This window comes from Hevea brasiliensis, chromosome 1 (genome assembly GCF_030052815.1).
Source record: "Hevea brasiliensis isolate MT/VB/25A 57/8 chromosome 1, ASM3005281v1, whole genome shotgun sequence".
Classification (NCBI taxonomy): Eukaryota; Viridiplantae; Streptophyta; class Magnoliopsida; order Malpighiales; family Euphorbiaceae; genus Hevea; species Hevea brasiliensis.
In genome coordinates, this window is record NC_079493.1 from 115,705,090 (window position 1) to 115,729,693 (window position 24,604).

General features: G+C 34.8%; 5 protein-coding genes across 8 annotated transcripts; 2 read left to right on the forward strand and 3 right to left on the reverse strand.

Moving 5' to 3' along the window:
• LOC110646897 (aspartyl protease family protein At5g10770) lies at window positions 1-2,946 on the forward strand. Of its 2 annotated transcripts, XM_021800502.2 has the most exons (3): window positions 1-832; window positions 967-1,010; window positions 1,383-2,946. In XM_021800502.2, exons 1-3 carry the CDS (start codon window positions 780-782, stop codon window positions 2,648-2,650), a joined length of 1,365 nt encoding a protein of 454 aa, XP_021656194.1. In that variant the 5' UTR covers window positions 1-779; the 3' UTR covers window positions 2,651-2,946. The 2 variants fall into 2 exon arrangements, with proteins under 2 accessions (XP_021656194.1, XP_021656193.1); XM_021800501.2 differs by lacking the exon at window positions 967-1,010.
• Window positions 2,947-3,081: 135 nt separating this feature from the next.
• Window positions 3,082-9,444, reverse strand: LOC110646898 (probable folate-biopterin transporter 3). Its single transcript, XM_021800504.2, has 5 exons — window positions 8,786-9,444; window positions 7,052-7,311; window positions 5,642-5,737; window positions 5,393-5,563; window positions 3,082-4,125 (listed from the first exon to the last, which is right to left on the reverse strand). Exons 1-5 carry the CDS (start codon window positions 9,120-9,122, stop codon window positions 3,535-3,537), a joined length of 1,455 nt encoding a protein of 484 aa, XP_021656196.2. The 5' UTR covers window positions 9,123-9,444; the 3' UTR covers window positions 3,082-3,534.
• A 785-nt stretch (window positions 9,445-10,229) lies between these two features.
• LOC110646902 (uncharacterized) lies at window positions 10,230-14,039 on the reverse strand. 2 transcript variants are annotated; one of them, XM_058148002.1, is made up of 6 exons: window positions 13,902-14,039; window positions 13,737-13,819; window positions 12,850-12,935; window positions 12,619-12,683; window positions 11,308-11,390; window positions 10,230-10,562 (listed from the first exon to the last, which is right to left on the reverse strand). In XM_058148002.1, the coding sequence occupies exons 2-6, from the start codon at window positions 13,815-13,817 to the stop codon at window positions 10,470-10,472; spliced, it is 408 nt and encodes a 135-aa protein (XP_058003985.1). In that variant the 5' UTR covers window positions 13,818-13,819; window positions 13,902-14,039; the 3' UTR covers window positions 10,230-10,469. The 2 variants fall into 2 exon arrangements, with proteins under 2 accessions (XP_058003985.1, XP_058003989.1); XM_058148006.1 differs by having other exon boundaries at window positions 13,737-13,824.
• A 106-nt stretch (window positions 14,040-14,145) lies between these two features.
• Window positions 14,146-16,425, forward strand: LOC110646892 (uncharacterized). Its single transcript, XM_021800489.2, has 2 exons — window positions 14,146-14,389; window positions 16,105-16,425. Exons 1-2 carry the CDS (start codon window positions 14,230-14,232, stop codon window positions 16,194-16,196), a joined length of 252 nt encoding a protein of 83 aa, XP_021656181.2. The 5' UTR covers window positions 14,146-14,229; the 3' UTR covers window positions 16,197-16,425.
• Window positions 16,426-17,280: 855 nt separating this feature from the next.
• Window positions 17,281-22,191, reverse strand: LOC110646904 (magnesium transporter MRS2-1). Of its 2 annotated transcripts, none has more exons than XM_021800516.2 (7): window positions 21,969-22,191; window positions 21,722-21,830; window positions 20,792-21,401; window positions 18,658-18,786; window positions 18,223-18,558; window positions 18,085-18,132; window positions 17,281-17,644 (listed from the first exon to the last, which is right to left on the reverse strand). In XM_021800516.2, the coding sequence occupies exons 3-7, from the start codon at window positions 21,377-21,379 to the stop codon at window positions 17,414-17,416; spliced, it is 1,332 nt and encodes a 443-aa protein (XP_021656208.2). In that variant the 5' UTR covers window positions 21,380-21,401; window positions 21,722-21,830; window positions 21,969-22,191; the 3' UTR covers window positions 17,281-17,413. The 2 variants fall into 2 exon arrangements, with proteins under 2 accessions (XP_021656208.2, XP_021656207.2); XM_021800515.2 differs by having other exon boundaries at window positions 21,722-21,836.
• Between the last annotated feature and the right edge of the window lie 2,413 nt (window positions 22,192-24,604).

Below are 24,604 nucleotides of genomic sequence, written 5' to 3' on the forward strand. Positions count from 1 at the left end.
ATTCAAAATAACAGAGAACAAAGCTGGCTAGGTAGAGATATCAAATAGCTAAAACTGAAAAGGTGTAGTTGATTGTTATGTAATTAGTACTAAACTAAACCATAACCAAAATGATCAATAGAAATGACATTCAAAGTAGTCTCATTACAGAAAGGGACAATATCAAACACAAAACATGCCTTGACATGTTTCCCCACCATGGACCCTCTTTCTCTCTGTCTGTATGCATATCAGCTGTGACAGCTGATTCCTTGATGGATGAGTCCTTATCTTATGAAAAGCATAGAGAACCAATAAAATCATTCGAAATCACTACTTAAAACTCCATATTCCACTACCCTCCACTACTACCTACGCAACACAGTAACTCTTTTTTCTTTCTTTATTTTCTTTTTTTTTTTCTTCCTCTGCTCAAGTATTTGCACGTGAATCCCCAATAATTTCTCATGCACCAGTGGGTCCTTTAGCCAGCCCTTCCTCTTTTGTTGTCTTGCCAAACTCCAACTCCCAAGAATCTCCCATTCTCTTCTTTCTTTCTTTCTTTCTTTCTTTCTTTCTTTCTCTCCCACATATTCCCAGATTTTTTTCCCTCCTTCATTTTTATTGGCAACCCTTTTCTCATTTTCTTCACTGTACTCAACAATGGCAGAAGCAAGACCTCTTTTGCCATTGAAACAAGCTCTTCTTTCTCTTCTTCTTACTTTTCTTGTTTTTCTCCTCGCTGTTGCTCCTCTTGGAGTTCAATGTTTTCAAGAGAAGAAAGTCCTTAGCTTGCAGGAATGGCAATGGAAACAGGAGGCCTATACTTCAAGTTGTCTCTCCCAGAAATCAAGTGAGTCCTACCAAAGTGAAAAGGAAAATGTTTAGTCCAGCCATTGAATGGCCACCAAGTCTTTTTCCTTTAGCTTCTTTATTTATTCTCCATTTTGGGATCTGTAATCTACTACTGCTTTCCTTTTTTGCTAGGATCTATAACTGCTTTCATGCTTTATGGGAAACAACCATCATTGGTCTCTCTCTTTCCCTTTAACTTTGTTAGGTTGAAACTGAATGTCATTGATAAAAGCTTGCCCTTGACTTTACTTTACTTTCCTTTCATTGCAATATGCAGCCTATTATTGAATTATGTAGTTTAGTACTTCAATAGTTATCAGTAAATTTTCTTTCATTTTCCTGAAACCAACTGTTTCTAATTAGACCTGCACTTTGTCCACATACAGTACTTCATGCATTAGGTACCTAAATACATCCATAACTCTGATCATTTGCTTTTAATTAGTGTTCTTCTTCTTCTTGATGTTATTTCATTGTCTGCTAAGAAAAGAAATTGCTTTTGTGATTAATGTTTTGAGTGGCATTTTTATTTCTGTTTGGAATCATAGGATGGGAAAAGGGTGCAACCATTCTGGAAATGAAGCACAGAGATTCCTGCTCAGGACAGATTACTGACTGGAACAAGAAGCTACAAGAAAGCTTGATTCTTGACAAGTTCCAAGTTCGGTCACTTCAATCTCGAATCAAAAAGATTATTTATGGCAACATGGAAGATTCTGTAGATAGTCAAATCCCATTAGTTTCTGGTGTAAGACTTCAGACACTGAACTACATTGTTACAGTGGAATTAGGCGGTCGAAACATGACAGTTATTGTAGACACAGGAAGTGATTTAACATGGGTTCAATGTCAACCTTGCAATGTCTGTTATAACCAACAAGATCCTCTTTTCAACCCTTCAATATCCCCTACATACCAAGCAGTTTTATGTAATTCATCAACTTGCCAATCCCTCCAATTTGCAATTGGGAATTCAGGAGTCTGTGGGAGCAACCCACCAACCTGTAACTATGTTGTTAACTACGGTGATGGGTCCTATACCCGTGGTGAGCTAGGGACAGAACAGATCAATTTAGGAACCACTCGTGTCAGCAATTTCATTTTTGGATGTGGCAGGAATAGTAAAGGTCTCTTTGGAGGGACCTCAGGTCTTATGGGATTAGGAAGGAGTGATCTTTCATTGATTTATCAATCTTCTGCGATATTTGGAGGAGTTTTTTCCTATTGTTTGCCAAACACAGCTGCTGATGATACAGGTTCATTAGTCTTGGGTGGTAATTTTTCAATTTACAAGAACACAACTCCCATTTCTTATACTAGAATGATTCCCAATCCACAACTACCCACCTTCTACTTTCTCAACTTAACTGGTATTAGTATTGGTGGGGTGGCTTTGCAAGCGCCATCCTTCGTTCAAGGTGGTATACTGATCGATTCAGGGACAGTCATTACCAGGCTTCCTCCTTCAGTGTACAGGATTCTGAAAGCAGAGTTTCTGAAACAATTTTCTGGGTTTCCTTCTGCACAGCCTTTTTCAATCTTGGATACTTGTTTTAACCTTAGCGGATATCAAGAAGTTGATATTCCTACAATAAAGTTGCACTTTGAAGGAACTGCTGAGCTGAATGTTGACGTAACTGGGATTTTCTATTTTGTGAAGACTGATGCATCTCAGGTCTGTCTGGCCCTTGCTAGTCTCTCATTTGAAGATGAGATCCCTATAATAGGAAATTATCAGCAGAGAAACCAAAGGGTTATATATGATACCAAGGAATCCAAGTTAGGATTTGCTGCAGAAGCTTGCGGTTTCAACTGAGCATAAGATAGTATTAGTTGTGTGGGTGTGAATATATTTCTCTGATGCAATTGCCAATTTCTTCAATTGGCAAAGAAACAGTAGATCTATAGTTCTCCTCATTTTGCATCACATATAAATAGCTATATTGGGGTAAGGTATAGAATATATAAAAGCTCTTCCTATTTCTTGAAGATTTTCTTGGGTGTTATAATGCGATCTCCTAGTCCTAACACAGCAAAAAGTGTGCAAGTTGTACATTTTTTTTTTCCTGTAAGACCTGTTTGAATATAAGAAAAAGATTGAAGATGCTCCAAGATTGTTAATGTGGTTAAAGAATGAAGATTTGCATACCATTATGCCTTGTGTTTTGTCTAGATCAAGAGTTCATGACAAGCAAAATTATTCAACTGCATCCAGGACATATCAAACGCCACATCTTACCCAACAAATTTAATGAATATGCAAAACAAGATGGGTCTATTAGGATCTGCAAAATTTATCCAACAAAAACAAACATAAATGGGCCCGTGGAAATTTCCAATGTTGGAGGTATCACTTGAAAAAAATTGTACAAAAAATATGTGCTTATACCTCAATTTGATTCTAGTGCTTTTAACTTTTCTCACCTGGAATATTACATGGTCAAGTACACAAAATTGTCCGCTTGATGCTCAGATTGAAAGGAATGTTTAGGAATAATAACTGCTAACATTGACCAAGCCATTCTATTCTGTGGACCGTGTAAAATGGAAAGAAATCATGGTTAGAAGTTACATCCTCCATGATTGGACCTTTTTCAGCTGCTATGCTAATCCTTGAATAGAAAGACACCTTGGGACCTAACTATTAGTCGTCATGTAGGAACTAGCAATTTCCTAGATGCCATTTTTCCATTCCTTATTTCAAGAGTTCTCAACAAGCGAGGCCATTTCAAGATTTCCAGTTTCAAGCATATCATCACCTTTTTTTGTCTTCAACATCTCTGCTGGAAGGATGGATAAGTTTGGATCGCTTCTGGGTATCATAAACAGCAGGCTTACCGGAACCATTCTCAACATGCTCCGGATCAAAATGGCCATCCAGAGGTTCTCAAATTGTGTTCGTGTAACCTTCAAGACATGGAGCAAGAGACCTCCTGCCCAAGTTGATGAAAGCATACCAACATGATCAATTGACATGAGCAAAGCAAAGAAAGTGCCCTCTATGCCAGCAGGGCAAAGCTTGGAACTAAGCACAAGAAGAGGCATCCACTTAACGCGTCCAATCATTCGAGAAATCGCTTCATCAATCACAACAAAAAAGTAATCTGGTAAACCGATTCTCAAGTTCACACGCAAGACAAGTATCAAATCTAGCAATCCTGAGACACCATACAACAACTGCGACCAGAAAAGTATGCCTCGAAAAGGATGGTTCTTTAACAAATTTTGGTAGATAAGCACACCAGAGAGGGAACCAACAGCACCTATTGAGAATATGGACCCAACAACCTCCTGTGTGAAAAATATAAGAGGAGTTTCATGCGAAGCGCTTCATGTTATAAATAAAAGCTTTTATAAACATAGCGGAAATTGAACATTAGAGATACATTCAGTAGTATGTGAACTGAGTGATCATATAGCTGCAAACTTAGACCCGGCCACAGGCTGAATCCGGGCCAAGTGGTAGTTGGAAGCCATAAATTTTCATAAGTTGATGCAAACTTGTTGGTTGTCCACTGAGCTACTTACCAAAGTCTGGAACCTAGTCTAATAAGTCTTAGTCACAAACTAGTTATTGTGTATACAAGAATCCTTCTCCACTTAACTCTGCTTTAATCCATCCAAACCTTCTATAGTTATCTTAATAATAGATCATCCTTTACCACTGCTATTTACCTGTCCCATGCTGCTCCCACTACTTTATTCACTCATTTTTCAGCACCAGTTGACCCCCTTTAAATTTTGTCCTCAATAAGTACCACTCTGCCTTCCTATAAAAGTGATTATTTCTAACCAGTCTAAAGTTCAGAACCTTAACTGTCAGTTCAAACTAGGAGGATGAAAACTTGAGGACCAACAAAGAAGTTTACCAGAAATCTAGAAATTTAAGGGCTGCATGTAAACTCACAAATAATTTGTGATTTGTGGTTTTTGACTGATCTTACTGCAGATTAATTAAGATAATTATAGGAATAACATAAAGGAAAGCCATTTTCATGCATACACTAGGATAATTGAAGCCTTAAATCCCTATTCAATGGCAAAAGTCTAGATTTCCACTGTGTTCATGTTGTTGATTAAATGCCCATGCAGATAAAATACTCTTGACATTGTTGGAATTGATGAGATTCCATTTTAAGGGGGAGTGTTAGGAAAAGTCAACATGCCTTTTAAATATTTCTAATTAGTAGATTTTATATATTCCTATTTAGTGTAGGATTTATATTACCTATTTAGGTAGAGATTTATATTACTAATTAAGTAGAGTAATTATAGAAGATTTGTAAATAAATATGTAATCTTCTATTTTATAAAAATAATGAAGAATAAAGATGTAACTCTTGGAGTTATTTTCCTTCTCTTCCCTTCCTTCCCTTTCTTTCTCCTGCTTTTAATTCTTAAATCTCAATAGACATCAATATCATAATTTGACACTTAATATTAGTGGGAAAATCTATAGAAATTTTAGAAAATAGGCAAATCCAAAGCCCAGACATGTACTTGTATCAGAAACTTGTGCCCAAGTCGAGTAATGTAGGGAATAGGTAAAAGGAAGTACCTGCGAGAAAGATGGACCCCCCTTTGCATCTGTGTACCAATAGAACATTCCTTCATGAACATTTAAGCTCACTGCAAGTGATAAGTACATGTATAAACAAGGCCTCCAGACTTCCCGACATTTGAGCGTTGTCCACATAGCCTTACCAGCATCCAGAAGCTTCTCATTTACCTAATTTAAATGCTTCAGATGAGCATAGAAGAAAGCTTCAATATAAATGTACCAAAGTACAATTAAAAATAACTTTACCCCTCTGTAAGCAAATCTATGTGCATGGGATTCTCTCAGCATTATGCCAACCAAAATGATCAGGCCTGCTGGGATACTGAGCAACCCAAACACACCCTGCCAGGAAAGAGCAACATTTAACAGGTCAATAAAGGGTAAAATCAATAAGTGATCTTGGAATGTCTCAAAACAGAAAGATCTGAACTTGATTTAACTGAAACTTGTCCCTGACTGAATACCAAAACAGAATGGGTTCTGCAAAAGGATCTCAAATCAAAATTGGTGTAGTCAATGAGAAGAAGGGAAAGAGAAGAGAAGGGGGGGGGGGGGGGGGGGGGGTGTGGGGGGTGGGTGTTGTTGGGGTGTGGGGGTTCCGTGGGTGGTTGGCTTCCACCCAATTCTTAGTTTTTACAATCGAGAGTCTTCTATGAATTTCTAAAAGTCTTGATAGTACTTCTTTGTTGGGTCCAAGTTAGCCTTTCAGTGCTTCTAGTTTTTGGCTATCTAGAAGTTCTCATTCTTGTGAGACAACTAAAATTTTCCACAAATATTGAGTTAATCTACTTTATTACATTTCTTTTATCGGGATACTGTGATATTTTATTTTTATTTTGGAAACAGACATGCCTAGGGTGATATTTCTCTTCCTATCTTTTTGTGTCCCCTTCCTGATCTGCAAACCTACTTTTCTCTTTCTTTCTCTAATACAGTAACTTGGAAACTGTTCAGAGCAACCAGCTAGCTTAATAGTTTCTTCTTCACATCTTGTTTTATTCACCCCCAGCTCATATCCCACTGTTTCACTGTTAGAAAACATTAAAGTCAACATAGTTCTCCAATTTTCCTGTTGATTAGTTAGTCCAATTAAGTCAACCCAAAAGCTTCGCAAATTGCTGCTGCCAGAAATTTCTAGATAGCCTAATTCTCATAGTCCACCATTAAAGCAGCCAATTCTACCCTCAAACCTCGTGTTTTGAAACTTCCAGTCAGTATACAAATGTTGGACCTTTCTTCTCAAAGTGTAAACCCTAATTATAATTATACAAGTTTCACCATATAAACATACAAGGGAAAATTTATTTAACCTGTTTACGCAGTTGAATTCAAAGCAGTGTATACTGCAATTGCAAATTGTTATGTAAGTGCTTGATCAGATAATAATATCTGCATGTAAAATTTCTAACACGTCATAAACCATATATCGGCATCAGAAACATATTCAAAGGCAAAAAAGCAGCAAATCTGATTCTTTTATTTCAGTCCTTTTTTAGTAATTTGAGTTCAAACATTCAAACAATCAATAAACAGTTACATCATAGGTATTAGTCAAATCAGGCTAAAAGTTTGGATGTTAATAGATATAAAAGGATATGCAAATGAATTATGCTGATCGTTGAATATCGTCAGTGTTAAATACAATAAAAAACTAACCTTAGGACCAACTATGTGAACCAAAAAGCCACTGAGCGAGAATCCCACAAGAGCCCCAATGGAAGAGCTGAGTCCACACAAGCTTTGCATATCACCAGCTAGAGATGGATTACTTATGCTGTTCTGTGTCACACAAGCATCAATGGTCACATCTGCAATAGCTATTCCAGCACTTCCTGCCATTAGCGACAGCAAAGCAAATGCGAGATGCAAGTTCTTCTGTAATGATAGCACAAGCATTGTGATCATGCTAAGAAAACCTGAAAATAACAGGGTGGAGCCATACTAGTTAAACAACTGCATTTTGCTTACTATTCACTATCTTATATCCAAGCATATTGTAGAAAAGGTAATCTTGTTTTCTTCTCACTTATTTACTGTTATGTAATCCTAGAAAATGGAAATAGAAAATTAATAATAAAAAAAGAATGTCATTGCAAAGAAAGGAGATTTCTTCAATACTAGATACGATTTCTGCTCATTCAAACCTTAGTATTGGTCAATTTTAAGACACTTTTTCACAACATGGGGCCCATCTTATTGGTCATGATACATCCGCAGTAAGCCCTTGTAACTTAGCTTCAATGGCAAATTGGAGGCAAATATAATGTACCACTTCTCTCTCTCTCTCTCTCTCTCTCTCTCTCTCTCTCTCTCTCTCCAGTAAGCCATAGTAACTTAGCTTCAATGGCAAATTGGAGGCAAATATAATGTACCAATTCCCTCTCTCTCCCTCTCTCTCTCTCTCTCTCTCTCTCTCTCTCCAGCACTTTTCTGATGTTCACCTAACAGTTTCAGAGGAACATTATCATTGAACCATGGAATTAGAGACGCAATCTTACCGAATCTATCTTTGGCAGTTTATTCATAACCTTTATGTGGCAATTCTAATTCCATGTAATTTTGGTATAATGTTATGAAGCATTTTAGAGCTGGAGCTTGTAATTTATCAAAATTCACCTAGTGTAGTCAAAAGCTCAAAAAGCACTAGCTAAAGTGCAAAAGCGCAAAAGCACGGCGACAAATAGGAAAGCGCTTTAAAATATGCAAAGCACATTTTGGATGTTTGATGATTTTTAAAGGGTTTAAAATATAGAGAATTATATTTTATTTGCATATTATATTATTAGTTAATTTTTTTAAAAATAATTTTGCGCTTCCTTCAAAGCACTTTGTTTGGGCTTTGCACCTTAAGAGATGGGGATGGAGTAATGCATTGCTTTGAGTGCACCTTCCGCTAACAACCTTGAATTCACCCTTACATTTCTGATGTTTCGATAACCTTTTTTTTTCGCAGTTAGTTAGCCTTTCCTAGATCTGTACATGGCAATCTGGATTCGTATTATTCAGCTATAATTTCTTATTAATTAGAAGTAAAACAAATAGAAGCCCAAAGGACTTTCTACCATAGGCTTGACAATTGTTTTACCTTCTATTCGAGTAAAAATCTATAAGAGATTTTAAAAGGTAAAGACAACCGGGAAGAACATAATTTAGCCTCCCCAATATTCACGTTTTCATTCCGTCATCAAGAACAAAAACTAATAAAACGGTTCTACCGCTCTAAATCAGACACTGGCAACACATCAAATGCATACAAAACAGCTATCAACCACAGAAGGCGAACTAGACTTTGTATCCAAAACAAAAACTTAATCCCCATTAGCATACCAGCAATCTAAGCCACCATAAGACAAAAGACACAAAATTAAGCGAGAAAGCATATAACTTTACCTGCAAAAACGAAGTAAGGCCGCCTGCGGTACCCAAGAATAGGAAGAGTATCAGTAAGGAGACCCCATAGGGGCTTGATAATCCAAGGAATTTGAAGCAACCCAAAGTAGACCTGTGCTTCAGAGGGCTGCACCTTCTGCTCATCCTTCATGTAGTATTGGGTACTGACTCTGCTCAAGCCCACGCCAAGCCCCTGACTGATACCATAAACTATCATCACTCCTACGACAAAGCTCCAATGCAGCTCTTGACCAAGCATTTTGAACCAGTGCACTGGCCTCAACATCAACCCCAAGAGTCCCTTTTTTGGTCTCTTTTCTATCTGGGATTCCTCCATCTCCACGCCGTCAATCTTTAGGCGAGTTTCGCGAACTGAGTATCTCGAGTTTGATCAAAATCTGTTCAAGGCATCAGCTTGGTTGCTGAGTTCGGCTTGCAAAAGCGAAAGTGCGCACCATAAACTACGCGTCACGGAGAAAGAAATGGGCCTCATCTTGGATCCAAACTCCAAAGTGATGACGTCTAGGCCGGTGACCATTGACCAGTGAACGATGCGGTATCATCCTCTTACCTCTGAGACACGGAAGGAAAAAATATCCATGGCCCATGGTTGAAGATTGTGCTGAGGTCTGACTTCGATGGGCACGAGATCGATGGTTGGACTTGCCAGGACATCTCTTAAAATTATTTTACTATTTTCTCCTCCAAAAATATTATTGTTAAATTTTTTTATTTTAATAATATAATTTAATATTTATTTTTTAAAATTTTATATTTCAAAATCTTATAAAATTTTATTAATATGAAATTCTTAATTAATTATATTAAATATAATTTAAATTTATATTAAAATTTTAAAAAATTATTTACCTATTAAAATTAAATTTAATTTTTATTTCTTCAATAACTATTAATTATAATCATTTAAATATTTCTTACTATATAATTGCTTGCTAAAAAGAATTTATTTATAGTAGTAAATATAACAATAAATATTTTCAAAAATAAAATAAAAAATTGAAGCAACCCAAAATAGACTAGTATTTATATTTGTTTTTGAAGTGTTTAGTGATACAATTATAGTTAGATTATAAATTATCAATTTTGGAGCTGGAATTATTTATATTTTTATAATAGAAATGAAGTTATTTATTTTATAATTAATATTTTTTTAGTACAGTATACTTGACAAGAATTTAATAAAAGCAACTATTCACTCAATTAAGATTTTTTAAGCTTTTACAAGCCTTTCAAAAAAAATAAAAATTAAAAAAAAAAAAAGAGAGAGAGCTAGGGAAACTAAGCCAACCTTTCAATTTTTTTTTTTTTTTAATTTCCATTCTATACCCGGGCCTAAGGCAAAAGCTCCATTTGCATACCCACATAAGAAAGAGAATGCACATCGTAGCTCTCAATGCTCAATATCTGCACATTAAGAACAGCATAGCAATCAATGAAAATTCCAGATTAATTCTAATTTTTCAAGCCAGTGCTTTCTGGCACCCAACTGAATGTATCAACAAGCAAGTTGCAGATATCTTTGTAATCCTCAATAATAATATACTCATCGGGTGCCTTTTAATCGACTAAAAAGATTTACAAATCATCAAAAGCTGGGGCTGAAATTTCAGATCCTCTCTAATCTTCATCAGTCATATACTCTATCCGACAAGACGAACAGCTTCTAGAGATATTTTCTTGCAAGTGCACGAACTTTAGTGTCGAAATGTGATGATGTAATGCGAGAACCTGGCAAGTAGAGGGGATTGAGAAGAATCTGCAGAATTTTCAATACAATTTATGAGACTATGTCAGTCAATAATCAACCTCCTCATAAAGGAGGAACAAAAGATCATTTAAGAGAAAATTACTAGTCCAGTACTAAAGGTGAGTCAAGAAGTTAAGGAAAAAAATGAATAACAAGTTAATCAATGAACAAAATGGCAGGGTAACTTCCATGAAATGATGCACAGATCACATACATAAAGGCACCAAGATGGCACACGGGCAATCATTATGAAGAATAAGAAGTTAAGGATCAAAAGTACTTGATTCACAGCTAACTTTCAACACACTATGAATTACAAATGGTAGGTTAGATTGTGAAGTTGAGATGACTTGGTTTTGAGTTGATTCAAGAAACACGCAAATGATAGAGAATGGCATTTCCTGGTTGTAGATTATCTTCTTGCTCTATCTGATAGCAAAATAAGTAAGAAAACATCAAGTCTATACAGACCTAGCACCGGTACGAATGCATAAATATTGGAGATCAAATATGCCAATCACATTTCTTTATTTTGCCACACAGTAATCATGATCACAGGTAAGAGATAAAAGGGATCATACTAACAATATGAAATGACAGTCTTTGTGCCATTTAGGTATTCCAGCTTATTCCTCATTAGATTGACAATGATACCAGATGGTCAATATATCTACTAGAAAGAACAAATTACATATATATATATATATATATATTTGGTTTGGGTTGGGGGGGGAGAGGGAAGAAAGCAATGTACCTTTACATAGAGCTCATGAACCTCCTGAAAAAAGCTCTTGATTCCATCATCATTGTGAGGATTGTGAAGTAGCATAAATCGTGTATGTATGAAAAGTTAAAGAAACTATCAAATAGGCATATTATGTAGAGGTAAGCACTATTCGGCATGAATCAAATAAACCGTACCAAACCGCCCTAATTCAATAATTCGATTCGATTCGTTTTAGATTTTAAGAATTTAAGTTATTTCGGTTCAGTACAGGTTTGGAGAGAAAAATTGGTTGAACCGAACTGAATTACTTTATTCATTTTCAAATTGCTTTATTGTTAATAGGGAATTTATTTATTATATGTATTTTTATATATAAATTGTATGATTTCACTGATTAATGGATTTTAGGTTCAAATGAAGGTCAAAATCAAACCAAATAATTTGAAAATCAAGTCTAAATAAAAATAAAAAATGAAAAAAAAAACCATCAAAGCCCAGAAATCGATGGGTTCGGTTTTTATGCATTCCGGTTTGGTTCGGTTTTGGTAGTTCGATTCGGTTCAATTTGAACTAAATGCTCAACCTTTAATTATGTCAACAAAAAAATATATGCAAAACACAACCATGCATTAAACAGCTAAGAACAGGGTAAAACTGACAGTATGAGAAATCACATGACTGCAATATCAAGCTATCTGATGACTACTTTATGCTGACGGTGGCACTATCACACCAATGAGACGATGCGATCATGCTAAAGTTCAAATTTCTATCTTAAAACAATTAATGTGGAAGAACACAACTTATCTCAATTTACAATTTTGCATATTTCACAGTTTCACGCCAGCAAAACACACTTAAACAGAAAATTGCAAAACTATGCCATTGAGTAGAATAGAATGCAATAAGAATGATGTACTAGTCTGGAAAACTCATAATATGCTTAGCAATGCAACATGCCATTATAGACAAAAGTTGTCTATGTACAATGTCAAGAGTAGCTAACCACCACCAAGTGAATATTAATTGATGGTCATGATCCACAAATTCAGTATATTTCATCACCAATCATTTGCGACAATGCCCAACCCTCCTAATGAGTGTTGATTGAAGGTCACATTTACTTATCTTGAAACCCAGAAGCATGTTAAGCATCCAAAGATGTATTACACATCTTATATTTATAGGAACAATTTTACTAACTAGTATATCTTTTTTCTTGGGCCATGATGAATCACATTCTTGGTCAACAAAAAAGGAACTGAGAGCATCTAAGGTTAATATAAGTGACTTGCTGTATTAGGGAAATCACCAAGAAAAAAAAAAGGAAAAAAAGGATATGACCAGCTGTAACATAAACAGATACCACCAGATCATTAAACTTGTCAATTCCTTTCAAGAACCTGTGACAAAGATGCAATCAAGAAATTTAGCAGGGGCCTATCACAGTAATCAGGAAAATGAAGCCTATCACAGTAATCAGGAAAATGAAATAAGGAAAAAAAATATAGAGCAGAAAGAGAGAGTACAAATGAACTGGCTAAATACATTGCAAGCTATAGAGATTACATGGCACTAGTGGTCCAAGCCAGGTCCTGGACAATATCCAGAGCTGCATGCAATATAAATTGATGCAGCTGAGCAGCATCTTCTCTCTGTCATCAGGCAATGAGATGAGAAGTGACGGTTAACACAACAAACTTGTTCACGAAGCCATCAAAGTATGATTAGATAACACAATGATAGTAATACAAAGCCAACAAGCATAGTGAATAAGGGATGCAAAATAGAAGCTAACAACTAAATCATGAAGCATACTAGCAAAGAGTCAAAACACTTCCACACACCATAAACTTGACTAAAACAAGCAGAAACAGAATTTCCTTTCATTTCCTTTAGGGATTCTCTGCTGAATGCTCTTTGCTATGGGCAAAACAGTTTCACAACACAAATTAAATTTGAGCACCTTATTCACAGGCCTGAACTCATGAGAATCCAGTAAACCTCCTAGGATTAGATCACTGATGTATGAAACAGCAATATTGGAGTATTGATGCAAAAAACTATTTCACATTCCAAATTCCGGTTTATTTCCAAACAAATCACAAGACCAACCAAATAAAAAATTCTTAACATTCCCTCCTGAACCAACCCAATAAGCCTCATCCCCAGATTTCTAGGTTTTGGGTTGGAAATAGAATTGTAGCTATATTACACTTGGCATTGTTTAGAGGCAAATCTGCTTTGATTGAAAAATTATATTGCTTGGGATTCCTCAATTATCAGCCCATTCAGTCTCCATTAGCAATCAAAATGAAAATGGAAAAAGATCACCACCATTTCCACCCCAAATTAAGAGAAAAAAAAATTCTATTAAACACCCAGAACATTAGAATTTACAATCAAACAAACAATGAATAGCATAGACCTAGAAAAGATAAGAAAAGAGATAATACTTTAGCGGCAGATCCAACTTCAGCTTCATATATAGGGATATCGTTCCTGCTCACTATGATAAAACAGGCTGTGGTTGCCATCTCTGAACTATCCCAACAAATACAAGCACAAATTTCAGTACGCGAATCCAGAAAGAAAGGTAACTCAATTAAGGCACATCGCACCTTGTAAATGCCTTCGATGCTCGTAGAGCGGCAGAGTCCTCCTTTCTGCACCAAAACGACTTGGAGGATGATGCAGATCTTCCACTCGTTGGCGCTTTGCCGATGATTTGTTATCTCTTTGCTTGCACAGCGACTGTCAAGTGTATATTTTGGGCTTGGGCCATATTTCCTTTTACGGACAAGGACTCAGGCCTGAATTTTAGGCCCAAATTCAAAACCCAGTAGTAGCCTCCCAATTTCAGCACCGGAGACGGAAACGAAACCTAGCTAGCAGGCAGAAACTGGGCAAGAAAAGTGAAGGAAAGTTGTGGAATTGTCTAGGAAAAACATGGGAAGTGAGGCAAAGAGCAATGGCGGCAGCGGCGGAGGAGGAGCATTCAGGTCAAAAATAGATCATTTCTTGTACAGTGGTGACAAGAAGCATGTCTTGGCTGGTATCGCCATCATCAGTGTTGTTTTTGGCGTCCCCTGGTACCTTATGAACCGAGGTTTTTTACTCTGCTTTGATTACCATTCTTTTAAATCTCTTGGATTCTATGCTCCTATGGAATTTTCTTAATTGGGATCTGTTGCTAATTTGCTTAATATTTTTATTGATTTTTTTGTTCTTTCTTTCTGTGGGGAATTGAGGATGAACTGTGCTTAAGCGGCAAAGGGTTGAACTTTAGTTTGGTTTCATTTTTTATTTTCCTTATTTTTATTAGATCAATGTGAAAATGTTGGACGGGAAGCATTATTTGCTGAATTTTACTTGGAATGAAAGGTAGGAGGAACTGAGGATCAGAACTCTGATTTTTAGCTTATTTGATCATGGAATAAAGGGCCCTATGTTTTGTTCTTAAGATTTAATACACAGCAGGATGTTTCATTGCATTGATTGGGGGAGACGAGGGAGGGGGGAAAGAACTTAGAAGAGTAAGAAAATTTTCTTTTGCTTTTTTATCTAAAGCCAATAAGCACAGTAGAGACTGTCAATTGGTCAAACTCTTTGTTGTTTATAAAATTTTTTGAAAGTTAGTTGGAAATCTTTCAAGGACTAAGAGTTTCTGTTTTGATAAGTTTCGGACAAATTGGTTATTTGGTATGCAAGTGTTACATCAGTTGAGATCCTTTTTACTGAAAAGCGAATGGATAGACTAAAAAGAATGAAAGGTTATGCTGTATCATTTTTAGGTAGTATGAGGCTTTCAAAAAGTGCTAAATGGATGGTGTCCGTGATGATTAATGTAAAATAGCAATTTTATGTTGTTCAATTGGAAGAAACGCCTTAAATAATTCTATTAGAATGTTCAGTGGTTACAAAGGGTATTGAATGAGTTAATTTCTGTTGTAATCATTTCCTTGGAGTGGGGTTTACTGTTGTTGAAGGTCAATAATCAATGTCTACATTTGGGTTCCTGATTACCTGGATTTCATTCAAGAAGTTGTTGCTTTGGTGAGGTTGCAATGACAATGCAGAGATCATAATGCTATATTTCTTTAATATTTGGTTTACAACCTAGTTTTCTTGCAGCGTTGATGATATAATCTGAGTGGAGAAAGCGAATCCATATAGCCGACCCCAAATTTTTGGGATAAAGGCTTAGTTGAGTTGAGTTGAGTATTGATGATATAATCTGTTGTATCATCAATCATCCATATTCAACCTGCAATAATGAATTCATTTATTTCCATTACTTGATGACATCGTATATATGTTTTTTCCTTTTACTCATTCATGTGCATGAGCCTCATTTCTGCTATATTTTCTTGGATTATGGGGTAAGTATTCGATTAGATATTTCACTAGTTGTGTGGATCATTTGTTCCAGTGTTTCTACTCTAGCATAAAAAGAATTGATAATCATACTGCGTTGACTGTTCCATGTCTTCTGCTGAATAGTGATGTTCAACTGGCAGTCACATAAATCCATGTATTGAAGTGATGAAAGATAAAAGTAGAACTTGCAATGTCTTTAACTATCACTTTCATGGTTTTTATCATTTTATGTATATGGTACAGTTTTTAGGGAGTTGTGGGTTGCGTGGTCCTCTTTAGGTGCAAATCGTTGAGATTGTCATTGCCGTGCCTGTGTTAGCGTTTCTCTGCTTGATATTAAATTGGTCTGAATATCAAACCATTTGATACTTCAGTTTGATATCTGCATGTTAGTTTACCATTTTCCAATTAAGCATTTGTGTCTAACAGTTATCCCCCATGTAGGATCAAAACATCAGTCCCATCAAGATTACATGGAAAGGGCTGATAAAGCACGTAGTGAAAGACTTTCCTCTGGTTCTGCTTCTGCTCGATGAGCAGGGATTGGTTTCCAGTGAGAATTTTGACAGTTAAAAGTATAATGGCCATTGGTTATCGAGCATGCCTTCCTTGGCCTTTCATTTGCCAAAACTAGTTTACCGCCCTGATCAGGGTGATTTTATTTCTTATGTTATTGAGATACGCATGTGATTATCAGGTGAAAAGATGAAATATTTGGGAATTAGAAGCCCCACCATCAGAAATTTTCTTCTGGCAATTTGGTAGGATACATTGGCAAATGGTTTGTAGTCAAATAAATATGGTTTCCTCTTCTGCTTCTTCATATAATGTCAAAAAATACAAGCCTTTGATCCCAATTTCCCCATATGCCTTATTTAATGTGTATTCATTATATGCATAATTTTTACGTTGATGTCAATTACAACCAAAAATGAAAGAACATGTTTCAAATCTCTAATATTGCTAATATGACATTTTATTCATAAAAATTTTTCATGAGCATGTAAGAGGATGGATGCAGAGGAATAATTTATGGTAACGAAAATCCCATTTTATTTGTTAATATTCATTTAAGATTTTTTTTTTTTTTTAATTGAAGGGAGGAAAGCAAAATTGGAATGTAGACCATTTACAATATTAGCTAAAATTAAAATTTTAAGCTCCTGAAAGATTGAATATAAAAAATAAAAAAAAAATTTCTAAAAAATTTTTTTTCATAAAAGTATTTTTTATTATTTAATTATAATATTATATTATGTATATATAAGTATTGTCACGTTTCAATAAAATTATTAAAATCTAAAAAATAAAAAATAATTCTCTTTAAAAAAAATTATTTTCCTTAAAAATAACTTAATTTTCCTTTTAATCAAAGAAAATTTTTTCCTAACTCATTTTCCTAAACATTCTAAAAGTTAAAAAATGCGAAAGAAACTCGTTTGTAAGCCTCAATCCTTAAAGCTAAATTTATGATTTGGAGTTCTCTTTCACCAAGAAAACAATTTTTTGTTGAATAATTTTTTTGAATTTCCCAAATGCTCCTTAATTTTATGATTTTTCTCTTGAAATATAAAACTAAATCTATCTTCATTTCAAATAAACATCCATCCAGATAAAGTCTTCAAAAATTGGCCCAACAAAGAGCCATTTTTCCATTTTATATCTTTCATTTCATATACAGAGTACAGAGGTAATTAATAGAAGCAATTGGTTGAGTATAATCTTAACGTCTACTTGCAATTTCCTAATAATTCTATAGCGGCATAAGTCTTCTGTACTTGAAGAACCATACAAATGCACAAAATATGGAGATTCCAGCTACTCCAGTATTAATGAGGACCCACTTAAATGCACCTGGGTCCTCAAATAATGGTATATCAAAATTCATGCCAAAGATACCTGCTACAACTCCAAAGATGGCAACAACAAAGGTTGCTGTTGTGAGCAGAAGCTCAAATTGGATAAGTTGGTTTCGGACATTATCCTGCAATCAAAAATTTGTTATGAGTCATAAAATTGCACCAACTCGACTAGTTTCTATATTGACAGAACCAAATGATGAAGCAAAGAGAATATAATCCAATATCTTTGTATTCCGCCATCCGTAAGGATTGATCATTTGAAAGCAGCTGAATAAATTGACTTCACATTTGAAAGGGAGTATTATTGATAGCATGAATGGTTATGTTAAAAATAGCCATTGGAGTCTAGGACTTTCTGTAACTCTTCCATCGCTATATAATGAGCAACAATAAATAGCCACTTCTTGTAATTTCTCCTGCGCATCATTCCCACTAATTGTGCTACACCTTAATAATTTAGAGGAGTTACTTGTCTTGGAATTGGAATTGTGCTTCCTAAATTACTGATAAATTGACATGTACATATTACGGAGACAGGAGCGGGTGGAAGAGGAATGTGTACCAGCTGAATGTTGATGAAATCCTCTGTGTCATCAATGTACTCTTTCAACTGAAATAAGTAATATGACATATATTAATTGTGTCCATCCTATACAAGAAATGATAAATTGGAACTAAAAATAATAGCTGCTGTTTTTACCGATGTCAACTTGTTTAGGGTGCTATCAATGACAACAAAGTATGCCTCCAGCAACATCTCCAACTGCTCTATACTCTCTGTAGAACTTTCTGTACTCCTCATGCTCTCATGCCGACTCCTTGCAATGCTCAAGCTTTTCTCAAGCCTCCGGGACTCGGGAGGTGAAGAAACAGGAGAAACTGGAGCAGAAGCAGATAGCCCACCATCATTTGATCTAAATCCCATCAAAGACTGATCACCATAGAATGATGACTCCATCCGCCTTTTCTTTTCAGTGAGATACATTTCAGCCATATCTCCGTCATCATCCATGAGCTGCTCTATTTCATCCCTAACCTAGATAATACAAGTGCAAAGAGGAACAAGAATAAGGGGAAAAGGTATTACCAAAAGTCATTTGCAGATAAAGGAAACAGAAAATGAAGAACATCATACCTTCTGAACTCTCCGGGTCAAGGCCACAAGTCTGCTTTTCAATCGACGGACACGTTCCAAATTTAACGTACTGATCTTTGATGTTAGTTCATCCAATAATGGGTATGCTTCAATTTCTAATTCTGCTGCCTTAGGATATAGCAATGTTTCAGTGACTTACTAACTTGCTCAAGTTAACAAACTTAACCAGAACAAACTAGAATACCTTAGCATAGCCCAGAGCTTGTCATAATTGATCATCCAACAATTACAAATGAAATAAGAAAAATTGTGCAAAATATAGACAACAAGGCACTGGATGAGTATGAAAGCAATATCCAAATACACAAACTTTTTCCCCTATTCAATCGAGCAATTTCAATTAACTAAAATAATTATGAAACTTACAGTACTGTTCAAGACAACTTCAGATTCAATCAATTACTACTAAATATGTAAAGTGACAGACATAAAGTGCAAACAGAACTCATGTAACTGACCTCATGTACAAAAGACAAAGGTGATTTTAAGTTAATAATATCACTATCACAAGAGAAACATAAGGCTCCAAATGTATTGTTGGTCCATTTTTCCTCTTTTACAAAGATAATGTGAGCTACAAGTTAAAAAGTGACTCGGAAGATACAACCAATCAACTATCCAAATCATCATGCATGTAAACTAGAGAAAGACCAGAAGGGTTGGCTGCTATAATTCTAGAATTGTTCATTTTTATTTGTGCTGTTCATGATACAAAATCTAACTCATTAAGGCTGAGACTTTCTGAGATTAGTTGATATCATCCTTAGAAAAACAGGGGAAAAGAAAGTGACAATGACATTATTGGTCCACAATAACATTGTCACTAAGACAGTCTAAAGTTGTAAACAAAATAACTTGAACCTTTGTTATCATTACAGGCCTGATACGTGTTAGCTCCATAAGAGTTTGAAATTTAACTTTTCCTTTGGGTATATTATTCGCTTTAAAATACTATAAGCATCTATATTTTTAAGATGAATTTAATCAACAAGGTACGCTTCAAACCCTAAATATCTTACAACATACTGAAAAAAAAAAAGCACTCAATTTAAAAAAGAACATTCATGTGATCACTTGATCCGAGTAAACATGGAAAAATAAAGTACTATATCCAGTCAACCTAGATTTTGTATTATGCAGTGTCATAAGTGAGTACTCAAAAGGTTAGTTTATAACAGACAGCCTCTGTCACATAACAGCCCATGTTTCAATTTGTATTTATCCCAAAAACATTTTCCTCTGATCAAACTGTCAATCAATTATGCTTTTTAATTTTCCATTACATTCCCAAATATGAACACACTTTTATAAGGAGGTCACTCATCATATTGTCAATGAAAAATCAAAAGGCAAGCTTTTACTAATACTGTCAAGCCAATTAAGGAAAAGTTAAGAGACTATCTTAATAAACTATGAATTTCTTGCCATACCCACGTAATAGATGACAGTATGACATCATGGACAAGGTAACAAACTAACTAGTTTCCATTAGCTAGTTATGATCCCAAATTCAAAAGTAGGATACAGAGGGAAAATATGAAGAACCCATCAATATTGCATGAAATGTTGCTCTCAAAACTTGAATCTACACCCTCATAGTTGCAAGTCAAAAACATTCACGACTGCACCAAGCAATTGTCCTTAGGTTTCCATGTGCTCAAAATGTATATTAGCAATCAAATAACTAGCAATAGTAGCAAACAAATGAGAAGTGATAAGATGGTTTCGAAAAGAAGACTTTCTTATAATGTTTGTCAATAGTATAGACAAATGGCTAAAGAATCCATGAATAACGAGCTAAATCTTGTTCTTTTAGAGGAAAAAAAAAATCTGCAGATAATACAAATATAATATACAGAGATGCAGCTATACCAGAAATGCACACATTTGTTAAGCATCAGTGAGGTTGTAAAACAGCTACAACGAGAAACAAGACATACCTCCTAGCATTCAGAAATTATATGCAACCATGCCTAATTCGTTTAAATTATGGTTGGATGGCCCAATAGACAGTAATAAATAAATCACAAAGACAGTAGCAATACATATATTTCACAAGGCTTGCGCCATCCATATTAAACATACTACAGATTTCACATTCACTTTTACACACCTGAGAATCAAGGAATGTACAGGCAGCTTCCAAAGCAACTTCAAGGGCCCTAAATTCAAAGGGCAAATAATCAGGGGATGGGTTCCCAAATACATTATCGAAATTCCTACTTCTCCTTCTATTCAATTCAGCACCTTCTGACTGCCAAACCTCACCTACTCCAGCTGTTTGCAACCGACGTTTTAGCTCCACCACATACTGCAAGACATAGCTGTCAAGGGAATTTAGGAGCAGAACCTCATCAGCAGTAATAATACATCGAATCTGCTCCAAATTTACAACTATGGCCTTCTCTCTACCAAGAATTGTTGAAGGGTAAACAAACAGAGGATCCAGCAATCGTAGATCACGAGCAGGTAGATCACAACGACGCATAATAGTAAACTTGTCAACCTCAATAACCTGCGAGTTCCCAGATGAATCAACACGAATCCAAGACCGCGGTCCTTGGCCACGCTTCTTCAAACCCAAAACATCAACACCTTGAAAAGGTTGGCGTCCAGAAGCAGATGCTCTAAAAGAAGCATCTCTTAGATTTATAGCTGACGCAGGTTTTGGTGGAAGCAGGCGCTCTTTGAGATCCGCCATCAATAATAACAAGCTCTAATTGCTGACACACATGATGCAGATAATAGCATAAGCATAAACATCAGAAAATTTTATAGTACAAGCATAAACATCAGAAAATTTTCTCTTTTTTCTGTTTATTATATTCATGGTGCAAAAGGGATTCTTCTACTAAGGCTCCCATGCAGAGAAGAACGCATACTGAAAATTAGCATACCAGACTAGTTATCTAAGCTCAGCATTACAATACTAGAGTGGCAAAAGGCTGTGCTTAACTAAGCAAAAACATGATTTCCCAATTTCCCAGATGCAAATTCGATCAAATTGAGTCCCAAATTCGCACAATGACGATTTCAAAATTACCTCAAATTCCGACGAAGAAATCAGGGTGGGTCCTCCGAGAAGCAGGAGCAGCAGCAAAATAGGGAAATCGAATAACAGCAGTCAAATGCCGTGTCCGATTAAGCAAAAACTGTACCTATCGATGAAATTTACAAAATAATAATAATAATAATAGTAATAATAATTAATATGATAAAAAAATTAAGGAAAAAAAATAAAGAAAGAAAGAAATCCCTAGGTTGGAGAGGGAGAGGATAAGAGAAAGCACCTGTAAGAGGAATTGGAGCGGTGCAAAGAAAATTGGCATTACAAGAGATTGGCTGAGAAGTGAAGGAAGAACCAGAGAATCTTTCTTTAGAATGAATCACATATTCATCATTATTTTGGAGCATGATCTTTATATTAATAATATTTTATTATTGAAAAAAAAAAAAAAGAACAAAATAACCCATGTGATGTGACTTGTGAGGTTTGCTGGTGTTCTGGTCTGTGCTCTGATTTTGGAAAGTTACAGTGAGGAGTCAGACCCCAATCACTCTTACTTTTAAATTTAATTTAAATAATAATTTCTGGCGTTTGACTTAACTTCCTTACAAACTCTAAAAAAAAAACTCATTTATTCATTTTTTAATAATTTTAAAATTCATAAACTAGGTTTATAATTAAAAAAAATAATTTTAAAAAATTAACTGTTTATTTTATATTTATAAATTTTATACTAACAAACTAATTTATCAAATATTTTATTATATTATTTTTTTTAATTTTTAAAATTTTATTATAAATATTATTTAATAAACTATTTAGTATTTTAATAATAACTGTGTTTATAATATATTTTTTATCGAACACATCAATTATAAATATTTTAACTAAATATATAATTGATTAAAATTTTAAATACTTATAAGTTTAAATTAACTTATAAACATTAGAAGCTTATAAGCTGATTTTCATACATTAAAATTCTATTCGACAATATTAATTGTTATAATAGCTATTAGCTGTTTCAATAATTGTCAATTATTTTACTAATTGTTAGCAGTTAGATATTAGCTATTAATAATTAATTGTTTATATAACTACTAGAACAGAAGTGTTTAGTAAAAATAACTTTTAGATTAATTATTAAATGTAAAAATAGTAATATAATCTTGTTAATCAGAATCAAAACACTTATTCAATCTCTAAAAGCTTGAAGGGATAGCTTTTCATGAACTACTCCCTTAACCTTTAAATATTAAATAGCATAAAGGTGGTATTTTTTTCATTAAGATTGAAATATTAAACGCTATTTTAAAAATTGTGCATTAAATAACCTCTTAAAATTAAAAAAATTTGTCACGACTCAAATTATGGGCCAAACCGATACGAGGACTTAGGTTAGCATAAGGCCCACAAAGCCTGTAGTAAACCTAACTATTCATAGACCAACCATAAAACACATCACGGTAGTCTAAATCCAAGAAAATAAATGGACAGAGTCCGATCATAAATTGGGCTACCCAACGAGGAGCAATAGCTCACTGGACCTGTAATCACAATATATCTCAATTTAGGAAGCTCAGCTCACCCTCGTAATCCTCAAACAATACATATAATCTAAGCTCCCTCATTCAAGCACAACCACATAATAACCTTTACAACATCCAATAGAATATGCTATTCCAGTCCCAGAAAGTTTAATACACTAATAGTACATGCGGAGTTTTTATAATATAAAAGAGGTAATGAGAACTTAATAAATCTGCTTCTGGTAAACCTGCGATAAAAAAAGTAGGTTAAACTCAAAGAGCTCTCCTATTACCTGAGGAAAAATAGTTGACCAGAAGTGAGTATTCGACTCATAGAGTAAGATATTGATTTTAAATATAATTTCTATAACTATCTAAGGCTAATATATTCCTAAGTATGAAATGCAACATATACAAACATATTCAACCAAATTCAAACAATAATCGCACAAAAGATAATTTGGAGCACTCATACACTTTTGTGTTGCATCACTGTATATAAATATGGGAGCTGATTCCCTATACAGCTCTCTTAATATAATACCTACCAGTGAAATCAACTCAAACCGGACTTTCTCTTAACAATCCAAATGCTAGGGTTAGCGAGATCAATTCAAAGCCATACTCACCCCGACTTATCCACAAAAAAAATCGGGTCTCAGAGAGTCAAGCTCCAACCATTATACTTGTCCTACCCATATCCAATATTATACCACACACACTCCGACACATGCACATAGCTCTAAATTACCTAAAGGTGACTCCCACAACAATTTCATCAAATAAAAATGCAATACAAACTGTGCCTAAGATTTAGCTATATACATATATTTATAAGTGAATGCATGAGCATACTTTAAATATATAATAATATTGAAATTATAAATAAAATCAAATATCTACTCACAGAACAACCAGAGATCATTGAGGCAACTGAGGGGAGGAAGAAGGTTGACTCAGATCACCTAAACAATTATATCCATGAATCTATTCATATTAAAACAAAATAATACTTTACACATAAAATAATTATTTAAAAATTCAGGGTGTTACATTATTTTCCCCTTACAGAAAATTCATTCTCGAATTTTTACACAAGGCAGAACAATGATACAGAATTAAATATTAAACAAATATGGATACTTAATGCGTATATCCTGCTCTAACTCCTAGGTGCATTCCTCTATAGATTGACTGCTTCACAGATTTTTAACCATAAGGATCTACTTTGATCGAAGCTGTCTCATCTAATAGTCTACTATTACTATTGGCTGCTTCTCAAAGGTCAAATTCTCATTTAATTCCACTGTGTCCAATTGCAGCACATGAGAAGTATCGAGAACATAAATTTTAAGCATGGAAATGTAGAATACTTGATGGACATAAGAAA

Coding starts and splice junctions, on each gene's coding strand:
- LOC110646897 (XM_021800501.2), top strand. CDS start 643: ATGGCAGAAGCAAGACCTCTTTTGCCATTGAAACAAGCTCTTCTTTCT. Junction 833..1,382: donor TTGTCTCTCCCAGAAATCAA/GTGAGTCCTACC, acceptor TTGGAATCATAG/GATGGGAAAAGGGTGCAACC.
- LOC110646898 (XM_021800504.2), bottom strand. CDS start 9,122: ATGGAGGAATCCCAGATAGAAAAGAGACCAAAAAAGGGACTCTTGGGG. Junction 7,312..8,785: donor GCCTTACTTCGTTTTTGCAG/GTAAAGTTATAT, acceptor TGTTATTTTCAG/GTTTTCTTAGCATGATCACA. Junction 5,564..5,641: donor ATAGATTTGCTTACAGAGGG/GTAAAGTTATTT, acceptor CATTTAAATTAG/GTAAATGAGAAGCTTCTGGA.
- LOC110646902 (XM_058148002.1), bottom strand. CDS start 13,817: ATGGCAACCACAGCCTGTTTTATCATAGTGAGCAGGAACGATATCCCT. Junction 12,684..12,849: donor GCTTGGACCACTAGTGCCAT/GTAATCTCTATA, acceptor TCTTTGTCACAG/GTTCTTGAAAGGAATTGACA. Junction 10,563..11,307: donor TTCATGAGCTCTATGTAAAG/GTACATTGCTTT, acceptor AAAATTCTGCAG/ATTCTTCTCAATCCCCTCTA.
- LOC110646892 (XM_021800489.2), top strand. CDS start 14,230: ATGGGAAGTGAGGCAAAGAGCAATGGCGGCAGCGGCGGAGGAGGAGCA. Junction 14,390..16,104: donor CTGGTACCTTATGAACCGAG/GTTTTTTACTCT, acceptor TCCCCCATGTAG/GATCAAAACATCAGTCCCAT.
- LOC110646904 (XM_021800516.2), bottom strand. CDS start 21,379: ATGGCGGATCTCAAAGAGCGCCTGCTTCCACCAAAACCTGCGTCAGCT. Junction 18,787..20,791: donor GTACATTCCTTGATTCTCAG/GTGTGTAAAAGT, acceptor CTATATCCTAAG/GCAGCAGAATTAGAAATTGA. Junction 17,645..18,084: donor ATTTCATCAACATTCAGCTG/GTACACATTCCT, acceptor TTTTGATTGCAG/GATAATGTCCGAAACCAACT.